Here is a 19,771-nt window from a genome sequence, read left to right on the forward strand (position 1 = left end):
TCACTGGTAAAGCCTTGGTCTGAAGCAGAAGGTACTACTGAGAGGTAGCAGAGCCTCTAGGAGAGTCGGGGACCCTACACACTAGGAGACTTCATTCCTTTTGAACTTGGGTCATCACTTGGAAGCCTTGTCACAAATTGACAAGCTCAGCTCCCAAACACAGGTCCTCTGCTTATCAACCATCCTTACACACAGCACTGCACTCCAGTGCTCCTGAAGAGTGGGGGACACTGGGCCATGCTCCAGGTGATGGGTGCTCAAGAACGTGAATGTGCAACCCTAAAATGGCAGCACAGGAAGTACATGCAGACCCTCTCCACTCTCCCAAAAGCTGAAAAAGCCCCTGTCCTTAGGGAAAAAACAAGCTTCTTACCAGCAGAGACAGGAGTCCAGGCCTAGGAGATGCATACAAACAGGCCTTAGGGGTTTTTGTGTTTTCACTTTTCACTTGTTTAGTATGTGTATATGTATGTGAGCACATGTTCCTATGGGTAGACATTGTGTGTGCCTGACATCCTTACTCAGGTGCCATCCACCTGTTTTTTGAGACAGTCTGTTACTGAGACCTGAGCCCACTGATTAGGTTAAGTTCTCTGGCCAGTGAGCCCCAGAGAACCACCCCGGGACTGCAGGTGCATGCCATCACATCCAGCTTTTCTATATGGGTGCTGGAGGTGGAACTCAGGTTCTTATGCTATGTAGCATGTACTTTACAGCCTGAGCTATCTCTCAGCCCCATTTGCTTTTTTTTTTTTTTTTTGGTCTTTTTGAGACAGGGTCTCCCTGCAGCCCCAGCTGTCCTGGAACTCACTATGTAGACCAGGCTGGCCTTGAACTCACAGAGATCCGCCTGCCTCTGCCTCCCAAGTGCTGGGACTACAGGCGTGCGCCACCACACCCGGCCCTATTTGTTTTTTAAGACAGGATCTTACTATGTAGCCCAGGCCAGCCTCAAATTCCTACCTTACATCCAGAGCACTAGGATTATAGGCATACACAAATGCACTCAACTCAAACAGGTCTTGCTGGAGTTCCCTTTTCCGCCTGATCACGCACCACCTGCCCTCCCTCAACCCCTCTATCTGGACACATGTTCATAATGTATTCTACCTCATCCAAATGTATTCATTTTCCTGGCAAAGTCTGCCCTTCTGAGGTCTGAATGTGTCTCTTCAAAAGTACAGGATGAACACTTGGGTTCCAGTGCAAGAGTGCTGGTATGGGCCTCTAACAGAAGCTGTGTAGACCATGAGGACTATGCCCACTCAACATGTGAATAGATTGATGCTATGGATGGATAGAATAATGCTATAAACCTAATGAAGCTATGGATGGATTGACTGATGCTGTGGATGGACTGATGCTATGGATGGATTGATGTTGTGAAAGGATTGACTGATGCTATCGATGAACTGATGCTACGGATGGATTGATGCTATGAATGGATGGACTGATGGCACGGATGAGCTGATGCTATGAACGGATGGACTGATGCTATAAATAGATTCATTGATGATAAGCATGGATGGCCTGATGCTATGGATGAATGGTCTGAAGCTATGGACGGATTAATGCTATGAATGGATGGACTGATGCTATGGATGGATGGACAGATGCTATGGATGGACTGACTGATGCTATGGGTGAACTGATGATATAAATGGATTCACTGATGATAGGCATGGATGGCCTGATGCTATGGATGAATGGTCTGATGCTATGGACAGATTGATGCTATGAATGGATAAACTGATGCTATGGATGGACTGATGCTGTAAATGGATGAACTGATGCAATGAATGGATTGAGGCTATGATGGGCGGGCTGAGGCTATGAATGGTTGGACTGAAGCTATAAGTGGATTGATGCTATAAATGGATGGACTAATGCTATGAATGGAATGATGTTATGGGTGGATTGATGCTATGGATTGATTGGTGCTATGAATAGATGGACTGATGCTATCTATGTATGGCTTGATGCTATGAATGGATGGATTGATGCTTTAGATAGACTGATGCTATGGATGGATTGATGTTGTGAAAGGATTGACTGATGCTATCGATGAACTGATGCTACGGATGGATTGATGCTATGAATGGATGGACTGATGGCACGGATGAGCTGATGCTATGAACGGATGGACTGATGCTATAAATAGATTCATTGATGATAAGCATGGATGGCCTGATGCTATGGATGAATGGTCTGAAGCTATGGACGGATTAATGCTATGAATGGATGGACTGATGCTATGGATGGATGGACAGATGCTATGGATGGACTGACTGATGCTATGGGTGAACTGATGATATAAATGGATTCACTGATGATAGGCATGGATGGCCTGATGCTATGGATGAATGGTCTGATGCTATGGACAGATTGATGCTATGAATGGATAAACTGATGCTATGGATGGACTGATGCTGTAAATGGATGAACTGATGCAATGAATGGATTGAGGCTATGATGGGCGGGCTGAGGCTATGAATGGTTGGACTGAAGCTATAAGTGGATTGATGCTATAAATGGATGGACTAATGCTATGAATGGAATGATGTTATGGGTGGATTGATGCTATGGATTGATTGGTGCTATGAATAGATGGACTGATGCTATGTATGGCTTGATGCTATGAATGGATGGATTGATGCTACGAATGGATGGATTGATGCTTTAGATAGACTGATGCTATGGATGGATTGATGTTGTGAAAGGATGGAACGATGCTATGGGTGGACTGACTGATATATCGATGAACTGATGTTATGAATGGACTGATGTTATAGATGGACTGATGCTATGAATGGATGGACTGATGCATGGATGAACGGATGCTATGGATGGACTGATGCTGTATATGGATAGACTGAAGCTATGAATGGATGGAATGGTGCTATGGATGAACTGATGCTATGAATAGATGGACTGACGGCACAGATGAACTGATGCTATAAATGGATTCATTGATGATACACATGGATGGCCTGATGCTATGGATGAAGTCTGATGCTATGGATGGACTGATGCTATGAATGGATGAACTGATGCTATGAACGGATTGATGCTTTGAATGGATGGACTCATATTTGGATGAAATGATTCTATGGATGGACTGATGCTACTGATGGACTAATGTTATGGATGGATTGATGCTATGGATTGATAGATACTCTGCATGGATGATCTGATGCTATGGATGGAATAATTTTATAGATGGACTGATGCTATGGATTGATTGATGCTATGTTTGATGGATTGATGTTATGGAATGATTGATGTTATCAACAATCTGATGCCATGGATTCAGTGACACTATGACTGCTATTACTCATGCTATGGATGGACTGATGCTATGGATTGATTGATGCTATGAAGGATGGACTGGATCCTATGAATGGGATGATGCTATGAATGGATGAACTGATGCTCCAGGTGGATGACCTGAAACTATAGACAGATTGATGCTATGGATGGATTGATGTTATGGATGGTTTGATGCTATGGCTTGTTGATGCTATAAATGATGCACTTATGCTATTGATGGACTGGTGGTGCTTTGGATTGATCGATGCTTTCAATGATGGACAGATACTCTGGATAGATTGATGTTATGGATGGTCCAATGCTATGGATGGAGTGATGCTATGAATGGATGGACTAATGTTATGGATGGCCTGATGCTATGAATGGATGGACTGATGCTATGGGTGGGTGAACTGCTATGGGTGATCAATGAATCTACTGATGGACTGATGATATGAATGGATTGATGCTCTGAATGGATCAACGATGCTACGGATGGATTGATTCTTATGGATGGACTGATGTTATGGATGGATTGATGCTATGTTTGCTGGATTGATCTATGGAATGATTGATGTTATTGATGATCTGATGCTATGAATTCACTGATGCTACAAATGCGATTACTTGTGCTATGCATGGACAAATGCTATGAATTGATAGACTAATGCTATGTATTGATTCATGTTATGAATGATGAACTGATGCTACGGGTGAACTGATGCTATGAATGAATAGACTGATGCTATAGATGGACTGATATTATGGGTGGACTGATGCTGTGGATTGACTGATGCTATGAATGGATGGACTGATGCTATGGATGGATTGATGCTATGGATGGACTGATGCTATTGATTGATTCCTGGTATGAATGATGGACTAATGCAATAGATGGATCGATGTTGTAGATTGTTCGATGCTATCGATGGACTGATGTTACCGATAGATTGATGCTACAGAAAGATTGATGCTATGGATGTACTGATGTTCTGGATTAATTGATGCTATGAATGGATGTATTAATGTTATGGACAGACTGATGCTATGAATGGATGGACTGATGCTATGTCTGGATAGACTAATGCTATGGCTGGATGGATTGATGTTATGAATGGATGGACTGATGCTATGAATGAACTGATGGTATGAATGGATGGACAGATGTTTGGATGAACTGATTCAGTGGGAAGACTGACACTACTGATGGATTGTTATGGATGGATTGATGCTACGGCTCGACTGCTGTTCTGAATGGATGAACTGATGCTATGGATGGATTGATTTAATGAATGGACTGATGCTATGGATGCATTGAATCTATGTTTGATAGATTGATGCTACGGAAGGATTGATGTTATTGATGATCTGATGCTATGGATTAATCGATGCTATGAATGCTATTACTCATGCTATGGACAGACAAATGCTATGAATCGATAGACTGCTGCTATGGATGGACAGATGATATGGATTGATTGATGCTATGAATGGACAGACTGATGGTATAGATGGATTGATGCTATGAATGGATAAACTGATGCTATGAATGGATTGATGCTATCAATGGATGAATTGATGCTCCAGATGGATGACCTTAAGCTATAGATGGATTGATGCTATGAATGAATGGACTGATGTTATGAATAGACTGATGTTATAAATGGTCTGATGCTATGGATGGATTGATATTATGAATGGATGGATTGTTGTGGACGGACTGATGCTATGGCAGTATGGACTGATGCTATCAATGAACTGATATTATGAATGGATGAACTAAAGCTATGAATGGATTGCTGCTATGAATGGATGGACTGTCATTTGGATGAACTAATTCTATGGATGGACTGATTATAAGGATGGCTTGACGCTACTGATGGACTAATGTTATGCATGGATTGATTAATGCTCTGAATGGATGAACTGATGCTGTGGATGGATTGATTTTATGAATGGACTGGTGCTATAGATTGATTGATGCTATGTTTGATGAACTGATGCTATGGAATTATTTATGTTATCAATGATCTGATGCTATGGATTCATTGATGCTATGACTGCTATTTCATGCTATGGATATGTATCGATGGATTGATGCTATGCATGGACTGATGCTATGGATTGATGTTATGAATGATGGACTAATGCTATGGATGGATTGATGGTATGGATGAACTGATGTTATGGATTGTTCAATGCTATGGATGGACTGGTGCTATAGATGGATTGATGCCATGAATGGATGGACTGATGCTATGGATGGATTGATGGTATGGATGAACTGATGTTATGGATTGTTCAGTGCTATGGATGGATTGGTGCTATAGATGGATTGATGCTACAGATTGAGTCCCGCTATGAATGATAGACTGATGCTTTGGATAGATCGATGTTGTAGATTGTTCAATGTTACAGATAAACTCATGCTATGAATGATGGATTGATGCTCTGGATTGACTGAAGCTATGAATGGATGGACTGATGCTATCAATGGACTGATGTTATGAATGGATGAGCTGATGCTATGAATGGATGGATTGATGTGTGGTTCAGCTGATTCTATGGATAGAATGATGTTATGGATTGACTGACAATACTGATGGACTAATGTTATGGATGGACTGGTGTGATGGATTGATTGATGCATGAATGGATGGACTGATGCTGTGGGTGAACTGATGCTATGAATGAGCTTGAGGCTGTTAGTTTCCTCCTCTGTCCCTCAGCATCTTTTATCAGGGGACATACAGGAAAGTATTTGGAAAGTCCTCACCTCCAGACAGATGACAGAGCCCTGGTGCTCCCGGAAAACCCGAAGCTGCTCCCCACTCAAGATGTCCCAGGCTCGGACGGTGGCATCCGTGCTACCTGTGAAGGCTGTGTGGCTGGAAGCATCCAGCACCAGGCACAGCACTGCACCTGTGTGGCCCCGCAGTGTCTGGTGGCAGCAGCCACTGGCCACCTGCCACACCTTGGCCGTGCCATCTGTGCTGCTGGTCACTAGAAGGCCACCACCCACAGCTGCCTCCAGGCAGGGATCACTGGGCAGGTCCTCAGGGGCAGAGTAGGCTAGGGTCAGCACACAGTTGCGGTGGCCCCGGAACTCCTGGGATGCTTGTTCCTGGTCCACAGTCCAGACACGAGCTGTCCGGTCATAAGAGCTGCTGAAGAGCTGGTCATTGGCAACTAGGATCCTGTGGGTAAGAGGTAATGGTCATGACTGAAGGAATTCATCTAGCCCCTGTGGGCTAGCCTTGGCACTGCAGCTGAAATAGCTGCCCTCCTCTACCCTCACATTCCAAAGTCCAGCTCAAAGCATCCCACCTCCAAGGAACTGCCCTGACTCCCCCTCAGCCATTCCTCCAATCCTGAGTTTCCTCCCCCTGTGAGATACCTTCTGGCCTAGTCTCTACTCCCAGAAAGAGCCATGGCTTAGTCACATGGATCCTCACAACACTCATCCACAGCAGATGCTCCACAGTCATGAAAGGGGGAAGATGAAGGGAGACAGGAGGGAGCAGACAATGGCTTTCAGTTTAAAAGCCACTCTGAAAGCTGAGGCAGGAGGATTGTCATGAGCTCAAAGACAGCATAGTGAGTTTCAGGCAAGCCTAAGCTACAGAGTTAAACCCTACCTCAAAAAACAAAGCAAAGCAAAACAAATAAAAATAACTGAGAAAGTTTGGGGCTTATGGAACCATCTGGCTACCCCGGGAACAGCTGGATACATAAGACTGGCTTGGCAAGGCCATCTCAGAGTAGGTACCTTGGAGGACTAAAAGCAATCCCAGAAGCCACTCCTGTCACTCTAGCTCTAGACAACTCAGGGGTGACTGAGGGAGGCACAGAGACAAGCTGCACAGTGATTGGGCATCGATGGTCACCTCTCCCATAAGCTCCACACGCATGTCACTGCAGTTCCAGGGCAGCCTCCAGACATACAACTGGGGAAGGGTGGCTACAGGGAACTCTGGGTACGGTGCACCAGGAGGGTGCATTCATGTAGTGGGCTGGCCGGCCACAGGATGGGTGGCTTACTGGGCAGTACTTAATCACAACTTGCTTTCATGTTGCTAAATGCTATGACCTCTCCAGGAAACACAGTTTGTCTTTAGAACAGAACTTTGCACACAACTTTCAAAGGTCTGTTTACACACCCTTGTTAGGAAGTCCTGAGTCCTAGGGAAGAGACTGCAAAAGCCTGAGGCCACAGCTGCAGCTGTGACGTGGGGGTGGGGGTTTCTCTGCTAGTGTGGGACCAGGACCTGCCAAGGGTCAAGATCTCAGCCGTACAAGGACCTACGGTGTTTGGGGGTGGGAGGGTGCAGCATGGGGTACTCCTGAGGTACTGAGGGGATGGTTAATCTTGACCGTCAGTTTGGATGATTATTTAGGATCATCATGAAAAGAAACTTCTGGCACATCTGTGAGAGTGTCTAGATTGAGTTAACTGAGATGGGAAGACCTACCCTAAATATGTGTGACACCACTCCACGGGCTAGGGTCCTGACTGAATAAAAAGGAAAAAGTGAGCCGAGCACCTGCACGCATCTCTCTGCTTCCTGACTATGGCTACAATATGACCAGCTGCCTCACACTCCGGCCACCATGATTTTACCACCAGGACGGGCTGTTTCTCTGTGAGCCCAAAGAAACCCTTCTTCCTTAAGTTGCTTTTGTGGTAGCAATAAGAAAACAAACTAATACGGGGATAACTGAGTCCTGTCCAGATGCAACGCTAGGGCCAACAGCAAGGACAGCAGACCATCAAAGGAGGGGTGTCCCTGACTCTCACATGCATGAATTGGTTCTCAAAACACAGTAGTGAGTTCTAGTCCTCACTTCAGGCTCTCACCCATTTGGAAACACAATTAATCATGCAAGTATCTCCTCAGTGCTGTGGGTTTAAAGCAGCCACTAATGAAAAATAGTCCACGTATGTGTGTGTTTCTGTATGTTTTGTGTATGTGTATATGGGTGTATGTTATGTGTACTTTTTTTTATGTGTCTGAGTATTATGCCTGCATGTATGCAGACCCCATGGAGTACAGAAGAGGGTGTTGGATCCCCTGGAACTGGAGTTACAGACGGTTGTTAGCCACCATGTGGGTGCTGGGATTCAAACGCAGATCTTCTGCAAGAACAGCCAGTGTTCTTAACCACTGAGCAATCTCTCCAGTGCCTGTGTATATTTCTGAATGTCTTTTTTAAAAAATATTTTATTTATTATTTTTATTTTTATGTGTATGAGTGTATTGCCTGCATATGTGTAAGTACATGCTTGTGCAATGCCTGTGGAGTCAGAAGAGGGCATTGGGTTACCCTGGAACTGGAGTTACATTACAGACAGTTGTTAGCTGCCATGTGGGTGCTGGGAATCGAATGCAGGTCCTCTGCAAGAGCAGTGAGTGCTCTTAACCACTGAGCCATGGCGGGGATGTGAAGAAGAGGGCTTCGGATTCCCCTGGAACTGGAGTTATGGACGGTTTATAGCTGCCATGTGGGTGCTGGGAATCAAACCTGGGTCCTCTGCAAGAGCAGTCAGCAGTCAGTGCTCCTAACCACTGAGCCATCTCTCCAGCCCCTTTCTGAATGTCTTAAATGCAGCTCAGTGGTATCTGGCATCTGTGTTTATGTGTCTGTATATATGTATGCTTACATGAATGCTTTTATACATGTTTTTGTTCATACATGTGCCTGTTGTGTGCACTTATATGTTGTACTTTTATGTTGTGTTCAGGTATATATACACATGTGTACCTGTACACTGTGCATGCATGGGACACTAACCCTGGCAGAACATAATTTCCAGCCTGTATGGTCTGGTTCTCCTTGAGAGAAGCCAGTAGCGGGCAGCAGCCTGAAGACAAGCTGGTCACCTGAAGACCTGGCCTCTCCTCATCTATGGTGGCCTCTGACTGATGCCTCAGTTTCCTTCAATGACAAATTTTGTAGAGGGGAGGGGAAGTTCTGAGAATCTTATCTGGAGCTCACACTGTAGCCCAAGCCAGCCCTGAACTCATAGGCATCCCACCTCAGCCTCCCAAGTGTTGGGACCACGGGAGCAAGCTACCATGCCTGGCTAAAAACAGACTTCTCAGTGGGCAAAGTGGTAACAGTGTGACAGCTGAGTTCTCCTTCTAGATCTTTCTCTGCCACCTCTTGCAGGCACCTCTAGACTAATCTGCCCCCTTGGCCAAGTTGGCTTGTCTCTCTCAGGAATGTTCCCTGCCCTGCCCTGTTGGCTGACCATCCAATGAGGCATCTGGTGCTGCGGTTAGCTGGAATGGCCCATCTGCCTGCTGATTTCCCAGTACGCTTGAGGTCCACACAGCATGGGAAGTCTTACAGAAGCACAACCTCTCCTGTGTCCACCCACCTCAGCCCTTGGGAATCTCTCAAGTAGCAAGTGACTTCAGGAGTCCTGCGCTAGGCATTCTCCTGGAGTCTGGTCAAACATCATGCATTATAAAAATAGTGTCGAGTTGATCTGATCAGCAAAAGAATTTCCACTGCTCAGGTCCAACCCTAAATTCAATAAGGAAAACTTCAGACCCTGAAAAAGGGCTGGGAGACCTTCAGCAGCCACACGAAAAGGTTTAAAAATATCCCCAACTGATTTTTCACAACAAGCCAGTTTTCCTCCTCCTCCAAACCCCTGCTCTACCATCAGGTGTCAATTAAATAATTTCCTCTGGAATTTGCTCCCATCAGTATGTGCTGAAGCTCGGACACAGTCCCTGCAACCCAGGGGGCAGTCAGGATGTGGCTCCCCAGGGCAGCGGAGACCAATTCAATGTGTCGGTGATGTCTCCTTCCTGCGCCTCTTCTGTACAAACGCCCTACCACCATAGCGGTTAGCTACACTGCTCAAGGTCAGTCCTCTATCTCTATCCTCTTGACCCATACCACAAGGCTCGGCTGACCTGTTTACAATGGACGTGTGTCCTCGGTACACCTGCAGACACTGCCCAGTTTGCACATCCCACCTCCGGATGGTGCAGTCAGCACTGCACGTGAAGGCAGCTTCATCCTCCAGCTGGCAAAAGGTCACATAGCTCTCATGTCCTATAACGAGAGGAGATGTGAGCTGTGAGCTGAGGGGAGCTGAGGGGAGCTGCCCAGCTCTTGCTTTCTTTCTGGAAAAAAATGTTTTCAAGCAGAAAAAGGAAAGACAGCAGACAACAGGGGATAGGAGTGTCTGAGGTGAGTCTGAAAGAGCCTAGGTCTCTCTTTTTTTTTTTTTTTAATGGAGGAGCTGGGGCTGGAGAGATAGCTTAGTTGTTAAGAGCACTGGCTGTTCTTGAAGAGGACCCAGGTTCAGTTTCTAGCACCCACACTGTGGCAACTCACAATCATCTGTAACTCCAGTTCTACACATACATACATGCAGGCAAAACATTCATACACATAAAACAAAAAAAAATTTTTTTTTTTGGTCTTTTTGAGACAGGGTCTCCCTGTAGCCCCAGCTGTCCTGGAACTCACTATGTAGACCAGGCTGGCTTCGAACTCACAAAGATCCACCTGCCTCTGCTTCCCGAGTGATGGGATTAAAGGCGTATGCCACCACACCCAGCTAAAACAAAAATTTTTAAGATAAAGAGTCTTGATATGTAGTCTAGGCTGGCCTTGAACTCATAATCCTTCTTTGTCAGCCTCTAAGAGTGCTGGGATCCCAGGAGTGTATCACCAATGCCCAGTTGAACTAGTAGTCCTTTTGTGATTTTTTTTTTTTTTTTTTTGAGTCAGCTTCTCCCTGTAGCCCCAGCTGGCCTGGAGCTTGCTATGTAGACCAGGCTGGCTTCGATCTCACAGAGATCCACCTGCCTCTGCCTTCCAAGTGCTGGGATTAAAGGCATGCAATACCATACCTGGTCTACTTTTTGTGATTTTTTAAAAAATGTTTTATTATTTTTATTTTATGTGTATGCGTGTATTGCCTGTGTGTAGGTAAGTGCACCCATGTCGTGCAATGCCCTTGGAGGACAAACGAGGCTGTTGGATCCCCCAGAACTGGAGTTTCAGACAGTCGTTAGCTGCCATGTGGGTGCTGGGATTCGAACCCGGGTCTTCTGCAATAACAACCAGTGTTCTTAGCCGCTGAGCCATCTCTCCAGCCCCATCCTTTTGTGATTTTGAATTGTGTGTGTTTGTGTGTGTGTGTATGAGTGTGTATGTGTGTGTGTATGTGTGTGCGTGTGCGTATGTGTGTGTGTGAGTGTGCGTATGTGTGTGAGTGTATGTGTGTGTGAGTGTGCACGTGTGTGACTGTGTGTGTGTATGTGCGTGTGCACATATGTAGGAAAATACCAGGTGTCCTGCCTTATTCCTCTGATAAAAGGTCTTTCACTGAACCCGGGCCAGGCTGGCAACCAGCAAGCCCCAGCAATCCTCCTGTCTCTACCCCCTACAGGGCTGGCATTACAGGCTTGTGCACAGCCACTCCCAGGTTTTTTGGACACAAGGTCCATGTAGCCCCATCTAGCTTTAAGTTTACTATGTGCCCAAGATGGCCTTGAACTCCTGATCCTTCTGCTAGCATCTCCAAGAGCTGGGATTGTGAGCATGTGCCACCACACCCAGGTCTTTAATCTCATTTGAGAATCTCCAAGTACTAGCTGGAGTCAGGCAAACAGGGACTTTAGAATCTCCTGGGTAGTGTCAAGCTGATGAATTTCTTTAAGGTCCTATAAGCTTAGCTGCTCTTGGAAGAACTTGACTTCCTGTGTTCTAAGAAACAATTTTTTTTTTTTGGTCTTTTTTGAGATAGGGTCTTCCAGTAGCCCCAGAGGGTCTAGAACTCCTAGAACTAACTACGTAGACAGGCTGGCCTTGAACTCACAGAGATCCACCCGTCTCTGCCTCTTGAGTACTGGGATTAAAGGCATGCGTCACCATGCTAGGCTAAGAAACAGAATTTTCCCAGATAAGAAACAGAATTTTAAAAAAGTTTTCCACCCTTCCTGGAGAGCACTGCTCTGAAAATAATGCGGGAATTAAGAAAAATTCTTGAAGAAGTGACAGATCATGTTTCCCTGAATATACAAGTCCACGAAAAAGCCTAGGGCAAATGTGTTTGGCAAAACACAGTCCGTATTTCTGCCAACCCCAAAGAGTTTATAGAATACTTTTTAAGGTTGTCAACAAACTTTTCCCTGAGTCCAGATCTGTCCCACCTTCTCCACTGCCTATGTAGGGGCTAAGCATAGAATCTGAGGAGCCAATTCATAGTCTACAAAGGATTAGGGTACCCTGGGGAGGTCAGCAGGGTGTGCCAGGTCCACCAGGTGCTAGGTGGGTGCCTAAGTCCATGGTCCCCAATGACACTGTATGGGCATTACTTCCCACAGTCCCCAAAGAACCCTGTATGGGCGTCACCTTCCACAACCCTGAGCCAAAGCTGGCTGAGGCCCACTGGCTGCTCCAGCAGCGCCCAGCTGTTCACATCCCATCTACACAGCAGGAAGGTCAAGTGCTGCGGTGAGTCATATATTAAATCAAGAAAAAGCACTCAAGAGCCACGTGTGGCCAGTGAACAATGACACCATGACTCTGTGGAACTGCAGCTACCAAACCTGGCTGGGGGAGACCTGAGGTATAGACAGCTTTATGATATCGATGGAAAAGAGGGTCTGAACACACAGACTGCAAATCAATACAAAACATAAGTGCACATCAGCCAAGTCTGGAAGGAGAGTAGCAGTAACCAGAGCACAGCAAGAGCTGCAGTCCAGCCCAAAGTTTCCATGTAAAACACCCTCAACTCTGACTGTAGCCAGGCTGACCCAGGGCTCTCTGTAGCCAGCATTCAGCCAGCTGAGGTTCCCAAGCATGCAGGGCTCTGGAAGGGTCCTTCCCCAGTCTGCAACAGCTCACCCCCACATCTGAAAACACACCCGCTTTGGGCACGCACAGGTCAGAGCCTGCCAACAGAGCGGATGGACATTGCAGAGCACGTTCCCTTGTCTCCCTGCCCCACCGTGCGACCAGTGCTACCACAAGGCAGACCAGCCTGTGGGGTCACTGCTGCAGAGGGTGGGAGGGACCTCATCTGCAGCCATCGGGCCTATCACACCTCCTGGGACCACAGAACCTCAGCTTCCAGCAGTTGGAATTGTGAGGCATAAGCAAAAACACCAAGTTGAAGTAAATATTTTGAAGGGATTAAGAATGCTGATAAGGGCTGGAGAGATGGCTCAGCGGTTAAGAGCACTGACTGCTCTTGCAGAGGACCCAGGTTCGATTCCCAGCACCCACAGGGCGGCTACGAACTGTCCTTAACTCCAGTTCCAGGGGAATCCGACGCCCTCTTCTGACCTCCACGGCATTGCACGACATGGGTGCACTCACATACATGCAGGCAATACATTTATACACATAAAATAAAAAATATAATAAATAAAATTTGAAAAAAAAAAGAATGCAGATAAGATGCAGTCGTTACATGCAGAACAGGCTGCAGCTGCAGGATCCTACTGAGGCAGTTGCTCCTCCCTGGGCACTGAGGACTTGTTGAGGTCTGTGACCAAGCTGCTCCCTCTGTGCCCAGGAAAAGTGGCCCAGGACCTAGTGCTTCAGAGAACCCTAACTGCAACAAGCCTTGGATTTAGGAAACCAGGCTTCCTTTCCCTCTCGGTGTCCCAGAGTCAGACAACAAAGCAGCTGGCCACCCTAACAGCCACTTGCTGACAGGAGTGGCACTATGTATTAATACTTGGCCACATGCTTACCCTGCCCATGGAGCATAAGGGAGTATTATAACTGGTGGAGAGAGAGGAGCCTGTTTGGTGGCCTGACCTTGTCCCTCCCTGCCCCCCACTTCCCAGTGCCGGGATGGGCCCTGGTCCTCACACTTCCAGATGGGTTCACACAGTGGTAGACTTTAGGCCAGAATGTTTCCCTGGGCTCTGGCACAGGCTGGCTGTGGCTCTCCAGTCAAGGTCACCTTGCCCCAGGAACCCTCCCACAGCTGTCTCTGAGATGTGGTAACTACATCCCCTGGAAGGAGTTTACCTTATACTCTGCCCACTTTGCGGTATCACTTTCCTAAATGCTCATAAATTACCCTCTGTGGAGGGAGCCGGGACCCTGACTGGCGCAGCCCCTCAGCAGGGGGCATCTGAGCCTAGAAATGCCAAAGTGGCCACAATGGACCACAAAGCCACCAGGACTCATGATCCATCCGCAGGCCACCACTCAGAACTGATCAGGATTTCTATGTGGGACTCAGGCCCACCTGCCCAAGCTGCCACTCTCAGCCACGTGGAACACAGTCTACTCCTTCCTTCCAGCCCAGCCCAGCCATGGCCCTGCCAACAACCCCACCTACCACTTTACCACCTCTTCCCTCTGTCTTCTCACTGGGCACCCACAGGGAGCTCACCACCTAATTGACAGTTGTATCCAAAGCACTAAAGAATGAATTACCTACTGTCTGGGCTTCTGTGCGTAACAGACTGCATTTCCATGGAACTCCTTCTTGAGCCAATATTGTTTTGTTTATGTGTGCCAGCCCTCCTGCGCTCCTCTGTGCCCTTTAAAAGTATATGAACTGTGGCCAAGGCAATGGCTCAGCAGTTAAGAACACTTGCTGTTCTAGAAAACCCAGGTTTGAGTCCCAGCACCCACATGACCACTAACAACCATCCATAACTCCAGTTCCAGGAGATCCGGCACCCTCTGGCCTCTGACAGGCACTATATGCACATGATGCCCTTACATACATGCAGGCAAAACACTTATACACATAAAATAAAATAAAAAATTATGGGGCTGGAGAGATGGCTCAGCGGTTAAGAACACTGGTTGTTCTTGCAGCAGACCCGGGTTCAAATCCCAGCACCCACATGGCAGCTAACAACTGTCCGTAACTCCAGTCCCAGGGGATCTGACAGCCTCTTCTGACCTCCGTGGGCATTGCAGGACACGGGTGCACTTACCTACATGCAGGCAATACATGCATACATGTAAAATAAAAATAAATAATTTTTTTTTAAATTATGAGCTGTACGCTCACAGAACAACAGTAACAATGGGTACTTGTGTCAACATCCAGCCTGTCCACATGCCTCTTTTCTCCCTGATACTCTCTAGGTTCCACAGCTGAGACTTTGCTTCTGCCCTGCTGAAAGCAAGTGCCCCCTTCCAGAAACACCCTGGCTCACAGGCACCCTAGGAAGCTGAGAAGAGTGTGTGGAGTAGCCACAGCGTTCTCGTTCCCAAATAATTGGCAATTAAGCCTTCTTTTCCACTTGAGTTCACTCACTACATTTGAAAGTCATCCGACTTATAAAGAATGTATTCAGGGCTGAAGAGATGGCTCATCAGTTAAGAGGACGGGCTACCCTTGCAGAGGACCCGGGTTTGATTCCCAGCACCCACGTGACAGCTAACAACCGTCTGTAACTCCAGTTTCAGGGGAATTCGAGGTTCTCTTCTGGCCTCCACAGGTACTGCATGACACGGGTGCACTTACATGCAGGCAATACACTCATATACATAAAATTAAAATAATAAATACTGTTTTCAAAAAAGAATGTGTTCACCAGTGACTCCTCTGGGGGCTCCAAGGGCAATGACCTCCCTGGAAATTCCCAGAGCGATGACTCCTTTCTTTGGTCTCCATCCCAACCCTTGGACCAAACTTCTCTAAGCTCGGCAAGATACTCAGAAAGGTCTTGGGTCCCAACAGTCTCTGCTACTGAGAACTGAAAAAAACAAAACAAAACAAAAAAAAAACTGGAACACATGACAGTTACCAGTTCCAACCACTCTGCCCAAACAAAAGGCTTTACAAGTCTAAAGCCGCACACAGGGCCAGTTCTCAACAGGAGTGGAAGGGTGCCTGGATTTCAGGGCATCAAGTACAGATCAAGGCTAGCCCCATGACCTGGGCACAGCCACCCCTGCAGCAGCTCCCCAAATAGGGACCAGCCTTGCAACCTTGGGCAAGTACCCGAGTTCACCTTTGCTTTGGGGGACGCTGGGGTTACTCTTACCTCACAGCAGCTTCTAGAAAACACAAAACATTCTGTGTCAGTAAATGTGTCTTTCTCAATTTTGGTTCATAACTGGTCAATCCTTTCCGATGAGACATACATTTTAAATAGATGGTATCTTTACTAAGTTAGGTGTGGTAGCACATGTCTATAATCTCAACACTAGGAGGATGAGGCAGAAGGACAGATTCCAGTTCAAGACCAGCCTGGACTATTTTTGAGATTTTGTCTCAAAAACACCAAAAAGCTAGGCAAGGTGGAAGGCGGAAGCTGTTGTAATCTCAACACTCTGGAGGCAGACGCAGGACAATTACAAGTTGGTCTACACAGAAAATTCCAGGCTGGACAGCCTGTCTCAAAATAGCTTTAAAAAAAGGGGGGGAGGGGGGAGGGACTATGGAAGTGGTTTAGTGCTTGCCACGCAAGCAAGAGGATCTGTTTGATCTCCAGCACCATGTAAAAAGCCAGGTGTGGTGATAAATACTTGTAATCCTAGAGCTAGGGAGGTGGAAACAGGTGAATCAGTTGAGTTAGCCTAGCCTACACTGACCTACAAGTTCTAGGCTAATGAGAGACTTTTGACTGAAAAAGAGGGGGAGAGGAGGAGGAGGGGGAGGAGGAAGGAGGAAGGAGGAGGAAGGAGGAGGAAGGAAGATAAATTGGGATTATTTGGCAAATTAAAAAATACAACTTGTGAATTTATTGTGATTCAATAAATTCTGTCATGGTAGAAACACAAATATGTCTGGGAGGAGGAGGAGGAGGAAGAGGAAGAAATCCCACCACTCAGGAAGCAGAGGCAGATGAATCTCTATGAGTTCAAGGCCAGCCTGGTCTACAAAAAGAATCCCAGGTCAGCCAGGGTTACATAATGAGACCCTGTCTCTCTCTCAAAAAAAAAAAGCCCCTGAGGAGTCTCTGGCCTTCACACACAAGCACATACATTTACACCCATGTGTATGTACACACACAAACAATACACACCAAAATAGAAAATTTCTAATATTTCACTGAAACAAATGCATCCTTCAAGAGGCCAGGGCTGGCAAGGCTTTGGGTTTTTTTGGGGGGGGGGCACATACAAAAGGAATACCACACATTCACACAGATTCACAAAAGTTAAGTCTAAAAGCAGGATCTCAGAATAGAAAGACTCTGTCCCTTCTGTCCTTGAACTGCTTTGAAATGCCAGCCTTTTGTTATTGTTGTTGTTATTATTATTATTATTATTTCTTTGGTATTTTTGAGACAGGGTCTCCCTATGTAGCCCCAGCTGATCTGGAACTCACTACATAGACCAGGGTGGCCTTGAACTCAGAGACCTGCCTACCTCTGCCTCCTGAGTGCTGGGATTAAAGGCCTTCACCACGTCTGGTGAAATGCCAGCCTTTATAAAAGCAGAATCAACGCTTGAGTAAGAACAGGCTGATGGCAGACCTTTCCCACTGCATGGAGTGTCTCTCCACCAGGGGAGGGTGGGCATCCCTCACTGGAAAGCTTAGTCATAAGAGGACAGATAGCTATGAGGGCCACCAAAGTGGGTGCGAAGGATGCCGGGTGCTAGGCACAAGGGTGGTCCCTGGAAGCTTGGAAAGACTCCAGAGCTGACCTGGCCTGAGCCAGTGCCCACTGGGGCAGAACTTCCCTTGAAAGCCTGGAGCTTTTCTGGCCCCTTCTAAGTTTTCTAACAGATAGTTCTCCTGTGTGGGCCATGGTCAAGAGTGGGACCGCACTGTGTGGGGAGGAGTGTGGCTCATTTAGTGGCTAATTCCCCATTTTCACACCAGCTCCCACATACCTGTCAAGCCAACATTGAGGCTTTGAAACAGCTGCCTTAAACTGTTTTCACTCGAAACCAAGAGTGTAGGTATGAGCCAGTTTTGAGGCTAACTTCCTACCTCAGCTGGAAGGGCTTGGACCAGGCCACCCAGGATCTGCTTATCATCAAGAAAAAGCCAGAGATAAAGGTGGTCAGGCGCTACCTAGTGCAGAAAGCCTTGAATTCCTCCGCAGTTTGCATATGCTACTGCACCAGCCAAGAGCTGGGCTGGAGGGGAAACCCCACACAGTCTGGGGTGGATGACCCCTGGGCACTGCCCAGAATCCAAACTTGAATATAAACCAATAGGCATGGATGTGTAAACTACATCTAGATCACTGTATATGATAGTGCTGTTTCATTTCAAATATGCCAAGTAGATTCGACCCCACTCTCCAGAAATTTGGATGAGTCTTCCCCTTTCTTTCTGCCACAGTTGGGGGACGGCTCTAGGTAGGGCGACTGGTGAGGAAGGGAGCGCAAAGTCAAGGGTAGCTGTGTAAAGTCGGCACACAGCCTTCTAGGCCCCCAACAAGCCCCTCTTGTTGCCACAATGGCCCCCAAAGAGGAAATGTCGTCCAAAGGTCATCAGGTCAAGGAGAGACAAGGGAAGTGTTCCTTAGGTGCGGATGCGACCTCTTTCTGCTTGCTAAAATCTGTTGTCAAGGATTTCGTGGGGCTGGCTGAAAACATCTTGCATCAGAGGTGAGCGCCCCTCGGCCACCCGACCCCGGCACCCTCACCCTGGCACGGTGGGACCCTCACCGCCGTGAGCTCACCGCTGGGTGAGCACCCGGGTGGGCAGGGGCTAGAGCTGGATTCCTGCAGAAAGAGGGCTGCGGGCGGAAGAGCAAGGTCCACCACGCGGGGCGTGTGGGCGCCCGGCGAGGAGGCGGGAAGGGTCGCGAGCACGCGGTCTACCTTGCAGCAGCGCGCAGCACCGGCCGTCCGCGGTGCTCCAGAGGCGGGCCGTGCCGTCCTCGCTGCCGGTCAGCAGGCGCCGGCCGTCCGGGCTCAGGCTCAGCCAGTTGATACCCCCGCGGTGGTCTGCGCAGACCCTCAGCGCCGAGCCGCTGCCCCCCATCACCGGGACCGGGCGAAGAGGCGCTGTGCGCGGCTAGAGGGCGGAGCCCCGACGTCCACCCGGGGTCCTGGCGGGGCCTGGAAGGTCGGCGACCATCGTGGGGTACCCGGGCGCCCCACTTCTGCTCACGGCGCGATGGGAGCGGGGCCCTGCGTCCCCCGTGGAGAACCCCGAGTGTGAGCTCCTCGGAAGCGGCGTCTCTGGGCGCGTGGGGTCGGCCCGGCCTCCAGACGCGTCCACCGGGTGGGAGGCGGGCGGAGAAACCCGGGAAGCAGAGCGCAAAACAATACAGTCCAGCCTGGCTCCTCCTCAGAGACCACCCCCCCAACCTGTCCCCTCCCACTTCTCGGGCGGCAAGCCAACCCCCACCCCAACTCTCCCGGGTAGTCCTCAGGGCCAGACCTCCCGAGTGCCACCCCAGTCCCCACGTGCACCCTTCCAGCTGCTCAGGCTGCGCCTCTGGGTTCAGCTCCCTGCCACTCCCGCTGTCCCTGTCCCCAGAGCCCCGAACCAGTACGAGGGAGAACGAGGTGGACGGAAGAGTCTGGAGACTAG

General features: G+C 47.9%; 1 protein-coding gene across 2 annotated transcripts in view; it reads right to left on the reverse strand.

The window, feature by feature from the left end:
• The window catches only part of Wdr86 (WD repeat domain 86), a 35,070-nt gene extending 15,518 nt beyond the window's left edge, over positions 1-19,552 (reverse strand). Inside the window, exons 1-3 of one of the 2 annotated variants that reach the window (XM_017801710.2) lie at positions 19,054-19,552; positions 10,239-10,380; positions 6,086-6,506 (exon numbers count right to left, since the gene is read on the reverse strand). In XM_017801710.2, the coding sequence (XP_017657199.1) occupies positions 6,086-6,506; positions 10,239-10,380; positions 19,054-19,216 (726 nt within the window). In that variant the 5' untranslated portion in view covers positions 19,217-19,552. The remainder of the gene's footprint in view (positions 1-6,085; positions 6,507-10,238; positions 10,381-19,053) is intronic. The other variant, XM_008847241.3, reaches the window with a different exon arrangement.
• Between the last annotated feature and the right edge of the window lie 219 nt (positions 19,553-19,771).

Source organism: Nannospalax galili, unplaced genomic scaffold, assembly GCF_000622305.1.
Source record: "Nannospalax galili isolate Female #2095 unplaced genomic scaffold, S.galili_v1.0 scaffold302, whole genome shotgun sequence".
Lineage (NCBI taxonomy): Eukaryota > Metazoa > Chordata > Mammalia > Rodentia > Spalacidae > Nannospalax > Nannospalax galili.